Raw genomic sequence first — 20554 nt, forward strand, 5'->3', positions numbered from 1 at the left:
CATGTCAAACCACAGCCAGGGAACTGTCTCTGCAGTTTTCATAGCACCCAATATCCTAAAAAGCTAATGTACCTGCTGCTCTCTAGCTAGCACCCAAAGAAGTGTTCTTCCAAAAGCAGCACAAACCAGTAACTTCATAGCTTGAAATAATAATTTTCTAGCTTCTGCAAGACTGCCCTGAAAGAACCCAGAGGTTAGTGAAACTGTTTCTTTTATTTCCCCTGCCCCTGATTCTGTTTCTTTGGAATTCTTTGCTATGCAGTTCCATGCAAAAGACAGTGCTACCATACAAGACAATCATACTACAGTCCTTAGCATTATTAGACCATTCCTAATAGATAATGTACTATATGTGTAATATTACATCATCTTAGGCTGAAACAGTTCACTATGCAGTGTCTCACCCTATATAGACATACATTTATTTCAACTATATAAACATTACAAGGTCAGTTTTGGTCTAACACAACTTTCACTCACCCACCCAGACAGAGAGAGAGAGTATTCTACAATTCCATTCAATGAAAACTAGGCATGACTAGTTAAGAATTTAAACCATGGAACAATATTTTGTAGTTTTAAATCAGGAAACAAAAATACAGCATCTGTACCATCTTTCAGAAAATATTCTTCTTCTAGAAACTTTAGTCTACTTTCTCTTTTTCAGTTATTCTTTCTACTAAGCATCTGTTTAGAACTGATTGTTACATTTGTGTGTGGTAGGAGTGACATATTAGAAGCATAGCAGTTATTTTACTGTATGTTAACTTTTAAGGTTTTTTTTTTTTAAAGAATGTAACAATTATACATTCAGTTTAGATTAATTACATAAAATTAATTATAAAAGGAGTACTTGTGGCACCTTAGAGACTAACAAATTTATTAGAGCATAAGCTTTCGTGAGCTACAGCTCACTTCATCGGATGCATTAAATGCATCCGATTAAATGAGCTGTAGCTCACGAAAGCTTATGCTCAGATAAATTTGTTAGTCTCTAAGGTGCCACAAGTACTCCTTTTCTTTTTGCGAATACAGACTAACATGGCTGCTACTCTGAAACTTAAAATTAATTATGTTACATAAAACCATTGTCACCTAGTTAATTAGGATGTAACCAGCAGTTACAAAGCTCACCAGCTTTTCCAAAACAAAAATGGATTATTTTCAGATGAGTTACAAAGACTATTTCTAACTTGCCTGGACTTGTCCATCAACTGCATGTTTTGCCATGTTAATGAGACATTTTGCAAGGCTTATTGCTGACATGCTGACAACAGACAAAGCTCTCTTTCATTAACCAGGTAACTATGATCTAGTACAGGGTTACTGAAAACATGAACACTGGCTGTATGCAGTCCTCAAAGGTTCTATTAAAATGTATAGCTTATGACTACTAAAAAACAAACAACTCACAATGTCAAACAATTTCACTCTATCTTTTGGTGAAGCATTAATACCAAAATTTCCCATGTAGCAGACTATTATCCTACTTTTTATTAAAACCATTGCTTCCATCAAACTCTGTAATTGATAAAGTACTGTAGATCATATTTAATATGATTTTACCAAATTAAACTTAAAAAAAAACTAAAATAGCATAAAATGTAAAGTTTTAAAATTTATTAGTACTGTAATTTTTTAATTTCTTGTAAAATAGGATATAGATGAGACATTACTACATTCAACTGTAATATTTCCATCTGGTTTAAGATGAATATACTATCTTACTCTGTACTAAAGATGTTTATGACTAACTGAAAACTCACTTTTCCAATTTAACAGCCAAACACCCAGAAGCATAAATAAGCCCTTTACTAAGTCAGATGTATTCTACCTTCCTAATTGCTCAAAATTTGTTACGAGCAGTTCTGGAGGGGAAAAAAGGCTATAGAGCAAAACAAGTCAAGGTGAACTGACATAATGAAAGAACCTTACATTTTTCTGAAAAATATCTTATGTTCATTAAAAGTTTTTATGTATTGTACTGAAAGTTGGATGAACAGATTTGTCTGAGCATGTCTCTACCGTCCTGGTTTGCTCCAAGATATTCTTTAAGTTTATAGGGAAGCAACTCCTTCTTTGAAAGCTGCTTGGGCATGATATATTTCATGGTGAAGAAATCCTGTTAGTAGAAAAGCTATATTTGTCATTTGTGCCTTCCAGCTGTATTTTTATGACCCTGAGAAAAGTTTGTACAGGCAAGTCACTGGAGAGATTTTTAATTACAGTTGGTTAGAGCTGTGTTTTTATCCTAGAAGTTACTCAATAAGTAAAGGAATCTTGTAAAAAGTTATAAACTAAAACCCATTGTAAAGAGAGAATTAAGTTATTTTTCTTTTTATTACAAACAGCCAAGGATTCTGTCAAAATATATATCTGTAGAACAATCAGCTGACTGTACATTTCATTTACAGTATACAATCCAGAAAATTGCATGCAGTTTAAAGAACTGCTTATACATTAGCCCTTGGCCACAACAAAGAACTTGGCAGTACTACTACAACTTTAATGGCTATGGGGTGAAAATCAACATCTCAATTACATCATCTAACTTCATTATGAAACTGGGATACATACATACATAATTGTACAAGGAATGTTAATTTTTAACTAGAAACTGTCATCATGTTGTAATTCTTGGAAGGGCTTGATCTGCCAATTCTCCATTCCTTTTTACAGCGGTTTCTACTCTCCAGAGCTTTGGCAGTCTTCAGACCCGGTGGGGGGCTTTCATAAAGGACACAGATAGACCCATCTTCTCCTATTCTATAGGACACCTCAAAGGGGTCAACCCAAAGAGTCAATTCACTGGGTAAGAGCTGGAAGAGTCTCTGATGGCTCAGTCCGATCATGCCGGCTGCCTTCCCTATCAAGGGGTCCATCTTGTGGTTGATCCTAATGCATCGGTACCCTGAGCCCTTGGAGGGCATCAGGGGAAACCAGTGGTGTTTATAATGGTCTGTGCGATGGAACAAAGAGAAAGACAGAAACGTTACTGCTTGCACAAGGGTCCAGGCAACTCCAACACAATCACCTTCCCTCAATCCCTTCATGAAGGGCCCCCCAGCTGCACAGGGATTCACAGCACTAACCCTGGGAAGGGGGGATACTAATCAATGGAGGGTGATTTAGCCACAGACGGGGGAGGGGGTGGGGGGTGTCCCAAGCGCCAACCACCCGTCGGCCCGAACAAGGGAAGAGAGAACCGTCGTGGGGAAGGGACAAGGGAGCAGAGGGCGAAGGCTCCACTGTGCGGGGTGCTGGGCTGCCCGCCTGGGGCATCGCCGACACCTGCGGGCAGGGCCAGTTCAAGGGGCCTGAACCTTCCTGCCCCCGACAGAAGGGCTCAAGCCGACCCCGGCACCCGGGGCTGCCCCCGCCCGACCGCCCACACCTCGCAGCGCCTCCTGCAGTGACTCGCTGAAGCAGCGCAGCTGCTCGTCGCCGATGCCGCCGGGGGTGCGTAGCAGGCGGGTGATGAAGCCCGCGGCAGTGGAGATCTCCGTCTTCATGGCCGCCGGCCCCGCTGTCCGCTTCCTCAGCGCCCCACACCAGTGGTCCGCGCCTGCCCGCGCACGATCCGCGCCTGGCCCCCTACAGGCGCCGGGCTCAGCCGCTAGGTGGTGCGGGACGCGCGGCCGGCCCCGCCACCCCCTCGACGCTGCTACCGCGACCACTGGGGCAGGAGCTCGAGTAAACAGTGAGGTAGCCTCGCCCCGTGGGGCGGAGCCCACCAGGACCAATGGCACCGCCCCGCACCCACTGCGTCACAGAGAGCGGCCTCCAAGCCTCAAGACACACCAACGGCCTCTGTACCCCGATTGGCTGGCAGGCGGGGAGGGGGAGAACCCGCGAGCACCCGCCCGTCCTGATTTGCCGTGGACAGACGGACACAGAAGCGCCGTTTGTGTTTGTCTGTGGGAGGAGGAGCTGGAGCCCCAGCAAAGGGCTGTTTGAAGGGGGCGGGGACAACCTGAACTCCGGCAATGGGATTGGCTAGGAGGTAAACCCCACGAGCGGGAATGGCACCTGCGGTGCCAACCCCCAAGGCACTGGCTGGGGCAAGGGGAGCCGTGCCAGTAGACTGGCTGAGCGGGGCACTGTTGTGGCGGGCGTATGGGGCGGGAGAAACACACTGCCTGTAACGGGGTAACTGGAGGGAGAGGTTCCTCCTCTGCCCCGACCGGCGGGCTGATGTGAAAACATGCAGCTCTGCTGCAGGCCGCAGAGAGGGGGAGAGGCAGTGTGCCCAGCTGCCGGCGCAGCGCCTGGGGGGGGAAAGGAGAGTGGGGTTGTCCTCCCCGCCCCCGCCACACACACCGTACCGTGCTGGGCTGTTGCTTTGTGTTTTAGCAGCGGGGAGATTTCAGAGTCCTTGGGAATGTTAATTTTAGAAGCCTGCTTTAATATACACCCCCAATGACCAAACATGGATTTTCGAGATTAAGGGGGATGGGGGCCGACTGTTTTTCCCCTTCTCCACATTTGTCATTCTTTTCAGCCTCCGACAAACGACAGTTTGAGAGAGCCTGAGGGAGTCATCGAGCAGGTTAATGATCAGAGTGCGTCAAATTTACGATCATTCTTGAGTTTCCTCACTGCAAACACCGAAATCAGTATTACTGGGATTGATGTGATGTTTATCTAGGGGTTGGGAAATAGTGTTCTCAACTTAATAGGGAAACATCTTCCATCAAAGTATTAATCACACCCTAGAGGCAGTTTTGGGGTTAGCTGGAGATGAATCCACAGCAAAGAGTGTTTAAGACTTATTTTCCTCGAAAGGTATCTGTTATTTGGTGTACAGGTTAAAAATAAGTCCCTGCAATTTGGATTCAAATGCCACTTAAGAGGCTTGCCCAAGTAGTAAAAGGTCAGAAGCATGAGCAATAATGTTAAAAAAAAAAATAGAAATCCTCACAACATTTGGACAGTCAAGCTTTCTTTAGTGTGATATAAACAGAAGTAAATTAAGAACACCAAAGGTCCATCTAGCCCAGAATCCTGTCTTCCAACAAGAAAAGGAGGACTTGTGGCACCTTAGAGACTAACCAATTTATTTGAGCATAAGCTTTTGTGAGCTACAGCTCACTTCATCAGATGCATTCAATGGAAAATACAGTGGGGAGATTTTATAGACACCGAGAACATGAAACAATGGGTGTTACCATACACACTGTAACAAGAGAGATCAGGTAAGGTGAGCTATTACCAGCAGGAGAGCGGGGGGAACCTTTTGTAGTGATAATCAAGGTGGACCATTTCCAGCAGTTGATAAGAACGTCTGAGAAACAGCGTGCGGGGGGGGGGGGGGGGGAATAAACATGGGGAAATAGAAAATGAGTACTTGTGGCACCTTAAAGACTAACAAATTTATTTGAGCATAAGCTTTCGTGAGCTACGGCTCACTTCATCGGATAAATAAATAAATAAATTTGTTAGTCTCCAAGGTGCCACAAGTACTCATTTTCTTTTTGCGAATACAGACTAATACGGCCGCTACTCTGAAACATGGGGAAATAGTTTTACTTTGTGTAATAACCCATCCACTCCCAGTCTTTATTCAAGCCTAAATTAATTGTATCCAGTTTGCAAATTAATTCCAATGCAGCAGTCTCTCGGAGTCTGTTTTTGAAGTTTTTTTGTTGAAGAATTGCCACTTTTAGATCTGTAAATTGAGCGACCAAAGAGACTGAAGTGTTCTCCAACTGGTTTTTCAATGTTATAATTCTTGACGTCTGATTTGTGTCCATTTATTCTTTTATGTAGAAACTGTCCAGTTTGACTCATGTACATGGCAGAGGGGCATTGCTGGCACATCTCACATTGGTAAATGTGCAAGTGAATGAGCCTCTGATCGCGTGGCTGATGTGATTAGGCCCTATGATGGTATCCCCTGAATAGATATGTGGACAGAGTTGGCAACGGGCTTTGTTGCAAGGATAGGTTCCTGGGTTAGTGGTTCTGTTGTGTGGTTGCTGGTGAGTATTTGCTTCAGGTTGGGGGCCTGTCTGTAAGCAAAGACTGGCCTGTCCCCCAAGATCTGTGAGAGTGATGGGTCGTCCTTCAGGATAGGTTGTAGATCCTTGACGATGCATTGGAGAGGTTTTAGTTGGGGTCGAAGGTGATGGCTCGTGGCGTTCTGGTATTTTCTTTGTTGGGCCTGTCCTGTAGTAGGGGACTTCTGGGTACTCTTCTGGCTCTGTCAATCTGTTTCTTCACTTCAGCAGGTGGGTACTGTAGTTGTAAGAATGCTTGAGAGAGATCTTGAAGGTGTTTGTCTCTGTCTGAGGGGTTGGAGCAAATGCGGTTATATCATAGAGCTTGGCTATAGACAATGGATCGTGTGGTGTGGTCTGGATAAAAGCTGGAGTCATGTAGATGGGCATAGCGGTCAGTAGGTTTCCGGTATAAGGTGGTGTTTATGCGACCATCGCTTATTAGCACCGTAGTGTCCAGGAAGTGGATCTCTTGTGTGGACTGGTCCAGGCTGAGATTGATGGTGAGATGGAAATTGTTGAAATCATGGTGGAATTCCTCAAGGGCTTCTTTTCCATGGGTCCAGATGATGAAGATGACATCAGTGTAGCCCAAGTAGAGTAGGGGCATTAGAGGACGAGAACTGAGGAAGCGTTGTTCTAAGTCGGTCATAAAAATGTTGGCATACTGTGGGGCCATGTGGGTACCCATAGCAGATGTGAAATAGTTATGGGTGAGGACAAAGTCACAAAGTTCGGCCACCAGGTTTGCCATGACATTATGGGGGATACTGTTCCTGATGGCTTGTAGTCCATCTTTGTTTGGAATGTTGGTGTAGAGGGCTTCTACATCCATAGTGGCTAGGATGGTGTTTTCAGGAAGGTCACCGATGGATTGTAGATTCCTCAGGAAGTCAGTGGTGTCTTGAAGATAGCTGGGAGTGCCAGTAGCGTAGGGCCCGAGGAGGTAGTCTACAGAGCCAGACAATCCTGCTGTCAGGGTGCCAACGCCTGAGATGAGGGGGCGTCCAGAATTTCCAGGGTTTATGGATCTTGGGTAGCAAATAGAATACCCCTGGTCAGGGTTCCAGGGGTGTGTCTGTGCAGATTTGTTCTTGTGCTTTTTCAGGGAGTTTCTTGAGCAAATGGTGTAGTTTCTTTTGGTAACTCTCAGTGGGATCAGAGGGTAATGGCTTGTAGAAAGTGGTGTTGGAGAGCTGCCTAGCAGCCTCTTGTTCATATTCCGACCTATTCATAATGACGACAGCACCTCCTTTGTCAGCCTTTTTGATTATGATGTCAGAGTTGTTTCTGAGGCTGTGGATGGCATTGTATTCTGCATGGCTGAGGTTATGGGGCAAGTGATGCTGCTTTTCCACAATTTCAGCTCGTGCACGTTGGCTGAAGCACTCTATGTAGAAATCCAGGCTGTTGTTTTGACCTTCAGGAGTCCACCCAGAATCCTTCTTTTTGTAGTCTTGGTAGGAAGGTCTCTGTGGGTTAGTATGTTATTCAGAGGTGTGTTGGAAATATTCCTTGAGTCGGAGACGTCGAAAATAGGATTCTAGGTCACCACAGAACTGTATCATGTTCGTGGGAGTGGAGGGAGAGGCCCTGAGATAGCCCAGTAGAAGAATCTGTCCTAAGAGTATAGTTAGATAGATTAACAATATTGCTGGGTGGGTGAAGGGAACTGTTGTTGTGGCCCCTTGTGGAATATAGTAGTTGAGCTAGTTTAGTGTCCTTTTTTTATTTACTTTCTCCACACCAGTCATGATTTTATAGACCTCTATCATATCCCCACTTATTCATCTCTTTTCCAAGCTGAAAAGTCCCAGTCTTATGAATCAATCCTCATATGGCAGTTGTTCCATACCCCTAATCATTTTTGTTGCCCTTTTCTGAACCTTTCCCAATTCCAATACATCTTTTTTGAGATGGAGCGACCACATCCACACGCAGCATTCAAGATATGGGCATATCATGGATTTATATAGAAACAATACACTGTCTTATTATCTCTCTTTCTTAGTGATTCCCAACATTGTTTGCTTTTTTGACTGCCGCGGCACAATGAGTGGATGTTTTCAAAAACTATCCCCAATGACTCCAAGATCTCTTTTTGAGAGGCAACAGCTAATTTAGACCCTATCTTTTTATAGGTATAGTTGGGATTATGTTTTCCAGTGTGTGTTACTTTGTATTTATCAAAATTGAATTTCATCATCCGTTTTGTTGCCCAGTCACCCAGTTTTGTGAGATCCTTTTCTAGCTCTTTGCAGTCTGCCTGGGACTTAACTATCTTGAGTAGCTTTGGATCATCTGCAAATTTTGCCACCTCACTGTTTACCCCTTTTGCAAGGTAGTTTATGAATATGTTAAATAGGACTGGGCCCAGTACAGACTCCTGGGGGACACCACTATTTACCTCTCCCCATTCTGAAAACTGACTATTCCTAGCCTTTGTTTCCTATCTTTTAACCAGTTATTCATCCATCAGAGGACCTTCCCCCTTATCCCAGGACAGCTTACTTTGCTTAAGAGCTTTGGTGAGGGACCTTGTCAAAGGCTTTCTGAAAATCTAAGTACACTATACTCACTGGATCCCCCTTGTCTACATGCTTGTTGACCCCCTCAGAGAACTGCAGTAGATTGGGGAGGCATGATTTCCCTTTAAAAAAAAAACCACATTGACTCTTCCCCAACAAATTATGTTCACCTATGTGTCTGATAATTTTGTTCTTGACTATAGTTTCAACCAGTTTGCCGATACTGAAGTCAGGCTTACCGGCCTGTAATTGCCAGCATCACCTCAAGAGCCCTTTTTAAAAATTGGCCTGACATTAGCTATCCTCCAGTCATTTGGTACAGAAGTGGATTTAAATGAGAGGTTACAGACTACAGTTAGTAGTTCTGCAGTTTTGGTTTAGGTGGAGCCCATCCTTCCTTTCCCCAAAAGTTTCCCCATTTCCTAATAAATCAGAACCCCTCCTCCCTGCACCATTGTCTCATCTACAAGGGTTCTGTCCGTCTAACTGGCCCTGTGCCAAAGCATTTCAGTGAATGCTACCACGGAGATCCTGGACTTCATCCTCTTACCTAGCAGCATAACTTTGGCCTCCAAGACCTCTCCTATCCTTCCTTATGTCATTGGTACCTATATGTACCATGACCACCAGCTCCTCCCCAGCATTTCACATAAGTTTATCTAGATGTCTCGAGAGAGCTGCAACCTTCGCACCAGGCAGGCAAGTCACCATGTGGTTCTCCAGGTCATCGCAAACCCAGCTATCTATGTTTCTAATGATCGAATCGCCGTCTCTTCCTAATAACTGGAGTTCCCTCCCCCAGAGAAGTATCCTTGATGCGAGAGGATACCACATCATCATCTGGAAGGAGAGTCCCAATTATGGGATCATTTCCCTCTGCTCCAGTTGGATGTTATCCTTCCCTGAGACTTTCATCCTCCTGAACAGCACAAAGTTTGTCAGACCGGGGATGGGACCGTTCTACTGTGTCCCAGAAAGTCTCATCTATGTACCTCTCTGTTTCCCTTAGTTCCTCCAGTTCAGCCACTCAAAGCCTATACACAGTCTCTGAGGGCCAGGAGCAACTTGCACAAATGCACACCATAGGGCAGGTAATCATACATGTTGCACTGGGTGCAATAAACTGGATAGCCCCACTCTGTTGCTGGGCTTTTGCCTTCATTTTCTTTTTTCTCCTGCAGCTTGTTCCTTTATTGATGTTTTGTTTTTAATCAGGGGGTGTTTTTGGCTGTAAATTTAAAGAATGTTAAGTGTATCTAGTCCCTCCCCCCACACTCCTCCTCTAAATTCCCTCGCAAAACTCCCCAGTTAGCTGCTCCTGTTGGCTAACAGAGGGCTTCTTCAAAGGCTCATAATTAAAGTTCTTTGTATGTGGAAATAATCCACCCAGTCACTTATTTCAAGGAAGTTAGGACCTTATTACTGGGATTACTAGAGTTCCTTGTTCCCATGGAAGTGGAAACTAAACAGGTCCTCTAAACCTTGTCCTTGGGGAAATGCAGTAGTTCTAGAAACAGTCTGTCTTTTTCCTAAATTCAGACAGCTACTGGCCTTTTTGTTCCCAGGGCCCAGCAAAAGCTGCTGCTTCTAGACCATCTCTTCTTTCACAGGCTTCAGCCCTTAACAGAGCCTCATTTGGAGAGATTGTGTTTCTCCTCACAGACTTTGTACGGCCTTATGTTTCATGAGCTTCCTACCTTAAGTTCTCTCCTAGAGAGAATGGAAAGAGGGTATTATTTTTCCTCTCTGGAAGAAAGACAGCCTTTCTTTTATCATGCTGCCCAATGAGACCCAGCTGGAGGGCCCTACCATAATACTGAAAGTGGTAGCAATTTCTTCAGAGTACAGGAGGTTTTATTTCCTTTTCTAATCTCTTCAGCTCTTCTTTGCCTGTCCTAGTGGTGTATAGATCTTGCACATCACGTCTAGTTATGCATGTCATGGTACTTAAATCTTGCAAGATTTGCATCTGTGGATTTTATAGAAGATTAGCTGTACCTCTAGGCTTTTATGATTTGTAGCAATAAACATGGACATAAAATTGCAAAACAGAAGTTATAGTATTCATTGGAAATAGTGACTCCAACAAAATTTCAGCCAAGCCGCTACATTAATTTACTGGTTATCAATATGTAATAAGTTTATAATCTTTACAGCAAGCAAACTTTGGGAATAAATGTTAGATTAATTTTTCAAGAAGAGAAAAGCTGCTGATTTTCCCACATTCCTTCACTCCAGAACGTGTTGCTCAATTAACTTAAAAGTTTTGGGGAAAAAACTCTTCAGACCTAAGATTGATGTGAAATTTCAGGCCCAAATAGATTATTTCATCAAGCGTGTAAGGTACGGGGAATCAAATTGAAAGTCTTCTAACATTAAGACACAACCACAATTCCACTTTGTACTGGAAGAGAGCAGGTCTCTTTTTGGAGTCCTTTATAGCATAAATCAAATATTTCCTCACTAAACTGTAACTGAATTCTGGCCTAATCTCAGTTTATTTTTGCTAGCTTCTGCCACTTTGCCTTCTGAGATATTGAAATTATTACATCCGTGTTGCACTAAGTTTGCAGTTAAAAATCTCTTCATCCTGGTTCTGTATGTACAGACAGCATGCTTCCTTTTAATGGGACAAATTCCTATTTGCTTTGAAACTGAACAAAATGAATATTTGTAACCACGTGGTACAACTAATAACATAGGAATGCAATGTTCTCCTCCACTTTGTCTTGCTCAATTATAAAAAGTCAATACTGCCCAACCCATCCACAGTGACTAATACTGTATACAAGCAACAGGACTAAAAACGGGTGACCAAAAAACTGGAATGATTGTACTACAGTCATTTAAGCCTTTTTTGTTTTGAAAATGATCTCAGTGACAGTGACCACTTCCTGTCCTAATGGAATTGCAAGACTCATGAATGAGAAATGTTATACTTGATTAAAATAGTGCACAAAATCTATTCTAGAGTCAAACTTAGGTTTCAGCAATTCAAAATCATTGTTCAAGTGTTGACATCAAATTAAAGTCTGGTAGATTTACTTCTTAGGCCTTGTCTACACTAAAAGCACTGTAGTAGTGTAGGAATCTCACTATGATTATATTATTCCAGGAAAGTGCTCTTAGCGTGGGTGCAGCTATACCAACAAAGCTGTACTTTTTATTGATACAGTAAAACCGTCCTCCACCCACACATGAGCAAAAGAAGCTATACTGGGAAAAGCTCAGTTTTGCAAGTTTAACTGCACATTCACTAGAGGCTTCTGGCGGCACAGCTACGTTGTCAGAGATCACACTTCATCATATCCTCAACAGTGCTATGCCAGCATAAATCCGTAGTGTAGACTTGGCTTTACCCTGGCAATGCCCATGGATTTAGGCCTGATTTACACTTCAGTTTTGCCAGCATAGGTATGTTGGTTGGTTAGGGGTGTGATTTCCCCTCCCCACTCCTAACCAACATAGCTATGCTGGCAAAAGATCTAGTGTAGATGCAGTTCCACTAGCAAATATATCCTTTTACTGGTATAGCTTATTTACTGGTAATTTTTTGCTTATATAAGCTGTGTTTCCACGAGCTACACTAGCAAACCTTTTCTAGTGTAGGCAAAACTTCAGTTACTGAGGTAACAAGTTAAATCCAAAACTTAACAGCCAGATAGGTTACAGAAATGCAGTATTGGAGCAGAGTCAATCTGCTTCCTCTGAAATCAAAGCGTGAAAAAAAAATCCCAGAGCAATAAAATCAAGACTAAAGAGACTCATTCATTTGTTTTCCTGCCTATATAGCCACTAAGGTGTTACTTTGAGAATTCAGGCCCCCCTGTGTCCATCCCAATAAGGTCTATGGCCCAAAATATAGAAAGGTTTGATGACTCTTGAAAGCTGTCTCTGCCGTTTAAGAAGAAAACTTGTCTACATTATATCCCTTCCTAGCCACCCTCAGAGGAGATAAAATTATGCTTCTGACTACAGAAATTCAAAGGCCACTCCAAAAACGAATATACTCAAACTCCAATTCTGATGTACATTAAAGATTAACTAAAAGAGCTTTTATATTGTCAGAAACTGAACCGTTGGCAGCACCAGTTGATGACTATTAACTAGAGGGTCATACGCTTCATTGTTCTGTAGGCCGAGCTCATTACACCATATGTGAAATGGGGATAATACTTGCGGATATTGGTGACGGTCAGATAAGACTAATTACTTAGTATGTATTTCTGTAAAAAAAAAAAAAAATTCTCAGAAGATTACAGTACTCTGTCGGAACAACACTGATTTAAGAAGTCTCACTTAGCTGTAATCTAACATAGAACCAGGAATGAACTTCCAGGACAGAAGTTGTTCAGTAGCAACTATTTATAAGTCAGTTATTTAATTAGATGCAAATGTAATATAGCATCTGCTTATAAACTCAAGTTCCAGGACACTAATGTGTTCTAAGTTACTGAAACACTACTACACATCTTCTGCAATTAATAAGGAATATCTCAAAGAGGGGTGAAAATAATCTGCCTGTCATCTTTTCTTCTCCTTGGCATGGGCTGGAGAGCAGTACACAGAGAAGATTCTGACAGAAATTAAGTTAATCAGCTCCCCCACCTGCCCAATACAATACTAACAAATTGAGGTTCCTTTTAAAACAAGACAAAAACACTCTTGGAAATCAAGAAGAGTTATTGTTACATGCATGCAATCTAGATGTAAAGATCAGAAAGAATTTATTATTGCAAGGGACCTCATCTTCCTAAAGAAAAGTAATCAAGTCAGAAATAATTTGGGGACTAAACAAAGAGCTGCAGGGAAGTAAAGTCGATCCATAAGAGGGAAGATGGAAGGGAGGAAAGGGCAAGATTAGTAGGGCTTCCCAGTTAAAATGGCTAGATATGTGCACAACTTTATGGTGCTGTGTGTTTTCTTTTTGCCATTGTGCTGTACCATTAAAAGCAAACGGACTTTACCAAATGAGATCTGAACCTTCCCCTAACCATTCCCTTTAATAAGGGAAAAACTGCCACTAAGGCATGAATTCTTAGATCCATATTAACACAGTTCAAAGTGCAGGCAGTTTCTTTCAAGGCTGTATCACTCCACAACCAAGCACTGGAAAGCATGGAGAGAGCAATGCTGTGCTCTTACCCTGGGGATTGAGAACAACACTTCATCTCTGATGATTCCTAAAGTTCATCTTCATTTCATGTTATCCACTCATCTGTGGAGTGTACTTTGGGTATACTAAATATCAGACTTTTCAGCACCCTTGTGAGTATGAGTAGGAATAAAACTTCTGACTGAGGCACTGAGATAAAGTAATAGTAAGATCCTTATACTCAAAGGAATAACGAAAAAAAACCCCAATATTCACTATTAAGCTTGTTATGCTAGATCCATCACCAGTTGATAATATAGGCTACTGTTGAAGCCTAAATATAAAATAAATATAAAAGTTTTAAAGTAAAATTCTGTGCATTTCATAAAACATTGAAAAGGAAAATATAGCAATTTCCTTCAAGCTGCTATTTGAATTAAATAAAGTTGATTTCTCTTACCTTTGTTTTTCACTATAATTCTAGTCCTGCAAACTTTTAATGCTTAATATTAAATACAAAAGTAGTTCCATTGCCTGCACAGCTTGTGTACTTAAAATTAGGCACATGATTAAATATTTGAAGGACTTTGCTTCTTTAATATTTTCACATCTATAGAACCTGCTATCCAAGGCTATCAGACTCCTTTACAATGAACTCAGCCTAATAGCTCCCTATGAGATAGGCCTTCCACTTCTAACCGATTATGTATCCTAGGATCTAGGGTATAAGCTTTGCCATTGAGTACTTAGTTTGTACAAGGCCTTTTTCTCTAGTCATACTGTAAGGTCCGAGGCCTTTGTCTGAAGCAATATTAGACAAGCAGCAGCTATAAGCCAAGAAGCAGAACATCACATCCTCACATTCCATCTAAATTATATTAAAACAATGTAATATTGGGCTGTTAAGAAGATGATTCTGCCCTAATAGTACCCACCATCACCAGATGAAGAAACAGATCTTAAGATTGTTCAAGAAAACTTTGTTTGCTAGCATTCTGTCTGGCAAGAAATCACTTATCAATAGTTTGTGGTTGTGAAATCCCTATTTCTTTATTTTTTTTTGTCTTTATGGTCCCCACTTCTCTATTGTTGATCTCTATGGTCTCTGTCCGTTACATAATTAATTTTGCTAGGTGTAAATTAATTAAGTGGTGGGGTATGATTGGTTAAATAAATTGTTTTATAATATGTTAGGATTGGTTAGAGAATTGTTTAGTAATATTTTAGTAAAATGATTGGTTAAGGTATAGCTAAGCAGGACTCAAGTTTTACTACATAAACTGGGCTCAAGAAGGAGACCAGCAAAAGAAAAAGAAGAACTCACCTCTAAGACCCAGCCTAAAATCAGAGCTGCTAAGAATCCTCTGCACAACCGTAATGTGCAGCAACCAGAACCCAGACGAGACAGACCATGCAGGCAGATTTTCCCTGTTGGTCAGGCAAGATCAGGATTGGTGAACATAACATTGTATGCTTAGCATATATATTCCGTTTGGTAATTGTTAATAAATAGAGAATAAGGATATTACTGTGTAAGGCTCTTTCAGGTAAAAAGTCCTGCAAATCCGCAGAAGATTACACCGTAAACTCTAGGAATTGAGTAAGAGAGGTTTGCCCAGAGCCCAAGGAACTGGGAAAGAGTGGGGGTGCCTAAATTAACAGGGTTATGCCTTGAGCCCACAGAAGGGTAAAGATGGGTGCTTTATAGTGTGTGTAACAGAGAATTGGGTACTTAAATTAACCAGATTACACCCTAAACCCTAGGAACTGGGCAAAGGTTGGTGCCTTTTGTCCAGAGCCCAAGGAACTGGGCCAGTCAGCCTCACCTCAGTCCCTGGAAAAGTCATGGAGCAGGTCCTCAAGTAATCAGTTCTGAAGCACTCAGAGGAAAGTGATCAGGAACAATCAGCATGGATTCACAAAGGGCAAGTCATGCCTGACTAACCTAATTGCCTTCTATGACGAGATAACTGGCTCTGTGGATGAAGGGAAGGCAGTGGATGTGTTATTTCTTGACTTTAGCAAAGCTTTTGATACTGTCTCCCACAGTATTCTTGCCAGTAAGTTAAAGAAGTATGGGCTGGATGAATGGACTATAAGGTGGATAGAAAGGTGGCTAGATCAGGTTCAATAGGTGATCAATGGCTCCATGTCTAATTGGCAGCCGGTATCAAGTGGAGTGCCCCAAGGGTCGGTCCTGGGGCTGGTTTTGTTCAATATCTTAATTAACAAGCTGGAGGATGGCATGGATTGCCTCCTCAGCAAGTTTGCAGATGACACTAAACTGGGAGGAGTGGTAGATACACTGGAATGTAGGGATAGTATACAGAGGTACCTAGACAAATTAGAGGATTGGGCCAAAAGATATCGGATGAGGCTCAACATGGACAAGTGCAGAGTCCTGCACTTAGGACAGAAGAATCCCATACACCGCTACAGACTAAGGACCGAATGTCTAGGCACCAGTTCTGCAGAAGAGGACCTAGGGGTTACAGCGGACAAGAAGCTGGATCTGAGTCAACAGTGTGCCTTTGTTGCCAAGAAGGCTAACGGCATTTTGGACTATATAAGTAGAGGCATTGCCAGCAGATCGAGGGACGTGATCATTCCCCTCTATTCAGCATTGGTTAGGCCTCATCTGGAGTACTGTGTCCAGTTTTGGGTCCCACACTACAAGAAGGATGTGGAAAAATTGGAAAGAGTCCAGCGGAGGGCAACAAAAATGATTAGGGGGCTGGAGCACATGATTTTTGAGGAGAGGCTGAGGGAACTGGGATTGTTTAGTCTGCAGAAGAGAAGAATGAGGGGGGATTTGATAGCTGCTTTCAACTACCTGAAAGGGGGTTCCGAAGAGGATGGATCTAGACTGTTCTCAGTAGTAGCAGATGACAGAACAAGGAGTAATGGTCTCAAGCTGCAGTGAGGGAGGTTTAGGTTGGATATTAGGAAAAAACTTTTTCACTAGGAGGGTGATGAAGCACTGTAATGGGTTACCTAGGGAGGTGGTGGAACCTCCTTCCTTAGAGGTTTTTAATGTCAGGCTTAATAAAGCCCTGGCTGGGATGATTTAGTTGGGGATTGGTCCTACTTTGAGCAGGGGGTTGGACTAGATGACCTCCTGAGGTCCCTTCCAACTCTGATATTCAAGTTTCTATCAACTGGGAAAGGATGGGGGTGCCTAAATTAGCAGGGTTACGCCTTGAGTCCAGAAAAGGGTAAAGGTAGGTGACGTAGGGTGTGTGCAACAGAGAATTGTGTGCGGGTAACAAGCCCTCTGAAACAGGATCTCTCTGTTATCAACCCTCATCCCCCATTTGTAATACATTTATTTTATTAAAATAAAGAGAAAAGGGAGTACTTGTGGCACCTTAGAGACTAACAAATTTATTTGAGCATAAGCTTTCATGAGCTACAGCTCACTTCAAACAACGGGTGTTATCATACGCACTGTAACAACAGTATGGTATGGTAACACCCACTGTTTCATGTTCTCTGTGTATATAAAATCTTCCCACTGTATTTTCCACTGCATGCATCCGCTGAAGTGAGCTGTAGCTCACGAAAGCTTATGCTCAAATAAATTTGTTAGTTTCTAAGGTGCCGCAAGTACTCCTTTTCTTTTTGCCGATACAGACTAACATGGCTGCTACTCTGAAACCAGGTATTAAAATATTTACCCATCTCCAAGGGAGAGTGGTTGTGAGTCTTAAATATATCCATATTTGTAGAGTGCTTTGAGAGGTTTTCGTGACAGGTATTTTTGTTATTACATTTGCTTTTAGTCTACAACCTTTTAATATCAACATAAAGTATGTAAAGTTTGTAAATTATGTATCACTGCCATAATTTCCTGCCAATACATTTTATTCTTTTGACAGTTGTTTTTATAAATCAAAATATTTTTTTTTAAATTCTCTATCTTTCAATCCCTGGCTTGTCAGAGGATGGGAATGTTTCAGAGACGACATACTCAGCCACTCAGGATATGGCTACACTGCAGCTGAAAGTGAGCCTTCCAGCCTGGACAGACAAGACAGACTTGTGATAGCAGGACTCCTGCTAGCATGCTAAAAATAGCTGTGTTGACATTGCAGTCTAAACTTGGATGGCTTGAAAGCTTGTCTCTTAACAACAAAAGTTGGTCCAATAAAAATTATTAACTCACTCATCTTGTGTCTAATATTTTGGCACCAACATGGCTACAACAACACTACCAACAAAGTTATTGGGGGATTTTCCTCAAGCTATTTATTTTAAGTTTCCCTTTCTCTTGCATTTCAGTTTCCTTGCACGGCTGCTACTCTGAAACTTGCAAATAAGTTGCCAGATCTATCTTTGTGTGACACCCTGCAAACTCCATACTAACATGTCACATCCACTACAGAGTGAACAAAGTTTTTAGGGTCAAGTGGAGGCTTTTTTTTTTTTTCCTTTAAAGCATACTGTGTATATTTATACATTTTTTTGTGTCTCTTTTATGCATAGTAGGATATAAAGTAAGCACATTTAAACTACAAAGTTAAGAGAGCAAAAACTTAATTCCCTTAGTGCTAGTGCCTTGACATATTCCTCTGAATGTTAAAATCTGAGTACCCAAGTCAGCTAAAGCAATTCAAACTCCTCACACCTGATTATGTGTAGGTGAGCTAGACAAATTGCACAGTGTAAATATGAACATAATGAAATAACAGGACTTGCAAAATAGGTTTGACTGAAAGATACCACACTTCTCAGATGAGCTTTGTAAAAATTAGTCTTCTGTGTAAGTGTGTATAAGAGAGAACAAACGTGCTTAAGAGAAAACAGGTCTCCTACCTTAGGTCGAAAGAAGTACATTTCTCTATTATTTGGACTACATGGCCAAGACCTAGTCCAGTATACTTCCTACAGGCAATAAGAGATTTTTGGATCAGAAAAGAAAACCTCTTTTTAGAAGAGAGATCTAACTATCCATTTTTGGAGAGTCAACACAAAAATAATAACTCTCCTCAGTTGTTTTTTATTTTGACTACCTAATCAAATACAATTCATAACACAAAGTAAACTAACATAAAAAAGTTGCTTATCCTACTCCCTCAGAATTCTTTTTAAATTTTTCTCAGTAACACCTACTTTCCTATGAGACTGTCCTCTTTATATGAGCCTTCTGAAAATTAAGGGCAGCTGTCCTGTTTCTTCTTTAATTTCCAGGGCCCACTTCTGGGTCCTCTCTCCATCATGAGGACACTGTGTTGCTTCATTAAAGAAATTGGAATTTTGGGGAGGGGGTGTCACAAGGGCTTTAAGGCCCCCCTTTTGGATCCTATAAGGTGTATACCACCAAAACAGATTATAAGCAAAATTAGGCAGTAAGCAAGTGAAAAGAAATGATGATTTGTTATCGAAGCCATTTTAAGAATGGATCAATTTAGTTGCATGGAGGCTAGAGTTAAAAAGTCATTGACTAAATTAACAGAGTTGAAATGATACTGAGAATGATACAGCGATGATACAGAAAATGCAACTTTACACTTTTCACCCAGAGATCTCCAAGTGTTTTACAAAGATTGGTAAGTGTTATTATCCACGTTTTACAGAAGGGAAACTGAGATACACACAGAACGAAGCCTAGTTCTCACTAGAAAAAACATTTGCTGATATAGCTGTGGCAATATAGCCATACCAGTCAACTCTCCTACGGTAGATGCAGCTTCTATCAGCAAAAAAGTGCTTTTGCCAATCTAGTATATACTGGTACCCCAAGCAAAATAATCTATACCAGTAAATACATTTTTATGCCAGTATAAATGCATCTACACAAGGATTTTTGCAGGTATAGAAATGTAGCAAAAAAATAAAAATAAAAATCATCACACCCCTACCCAACATCACCATATTGATAAAAGTTTATAGTGTAGATATGGCCTGAATGTCTTGCCCAGGAGCACCCGGGAAATCACTGGAAGAACTCTGAAAAGAACCCAGTTCTGATTCCTAGTCCCCTGCTTTAAACATTAGACCAGCCTGTTTATCTTGAACCACTTGCAGTCATGTCTCTCTTGCGTATGCTTTCAATTGTTAATCTTACATTCTCCTTTCAGGAAAGAAAAGAAAAAAAGAGAGGGAACTGAAAAAAAATTAAGACAGCATGATTAACACCCTTCATATGATGCTGCTGATGCAATAACAATACCAAGAGCTAGTATCAAAATGTTATTCTGTGCTGCATCATGTTCACGTATTTTTTCTGCAGTTTATTCTAACCAAAAAAACCCAACCAATCAAAGAGCTTACACCCTCAGTTTTGAAGTCATACAAATGACAATTGCTCTGCTAGGATCAGCATAAGACCCAATATTTTGCAATCATCTAGATAGTTTCAAGGTGATCCTCCACAATGAACAAGCTAGGTAACCATCACAAAGAGGGTAACCATCTATGTTTAATGGAAATAACGAACAATGAAAAACTATATGAAAAATACAGGATAACAATTTTAAGGAGCAATGTGCCATTTGTGGGACACAAATCATGTTTTCTGCAAAAATCTTAAATTCATAACAAGTATAGTTCTTTGCACAATTAGTGCTGAAATACAGTATAAATAAAGTGAACACTCCCATACATTACTGGATTGGTTGAGGGCATTAGCCACCATAGCAAGGACATATAATGAAATAAGGGTGGAATGTGTCCACAAAACACCAAGACATCAAAATACAGACACGTAACACTATGATGTATCGTGGCACTGTGATGTTGCCACAGTGTCATGGCACCACAACATTGGCAAACAATGCCAGAACCCACTACGTTGCTTCTACTTTACCAAACGATGTCATAATGCCATGATACTGTCAGACTAGGCCCTGGTGTGTCATGACACCATAATGCTGCCAGATCAGGTCAAGCTATGTCATTGTACCAAGAAATCAAGCTAGGACATGCCATGC

The 20554-nt window shown here is 41.5% G+C and overlaps 1 protein-coding gene across 1 annotated transcript; it reads right to left on the reverse strand.

The window, feature by feature from the left end:
• Positions 1–2321: 2321 nt before the first annotated feature.
• On the reverse strand, positions 2322–8786 carry LOC119858534 (protein BTG2-like). Its single transcript, XM_038409361.2, has 3 exons — positions 8767–8786; positions 3395–3762; positions 2322–2959 (listed from the first exon to the last, which is right to left on the reverse strand). Exons 1-3 carry the CDS (start codon positions 8784–8786, stop codon positions 2607–2609), a joined length of 741 nt encoding a protein of 246 aa, XP_038265289.2. The 3' UTR covers positions 2322–2606.
• Positions 8787–20554: the final 11768 nt, after the last annotated feature.

This window comes from Dermochelys coriacea, chromosome 7 (assembly GCF_009764565.3).
Source record: "Dermochelys coriacea isolate rDerCor1 chromosome 7, rDerCor1.pri.v4, whole genome shotgun sequence".
NCBI classification, from domain to species: Eukaryota; Metazoa; Chordata; order Testudines; family Dermochelyidae; genus Dermochelys; species Dermochelys coriacea.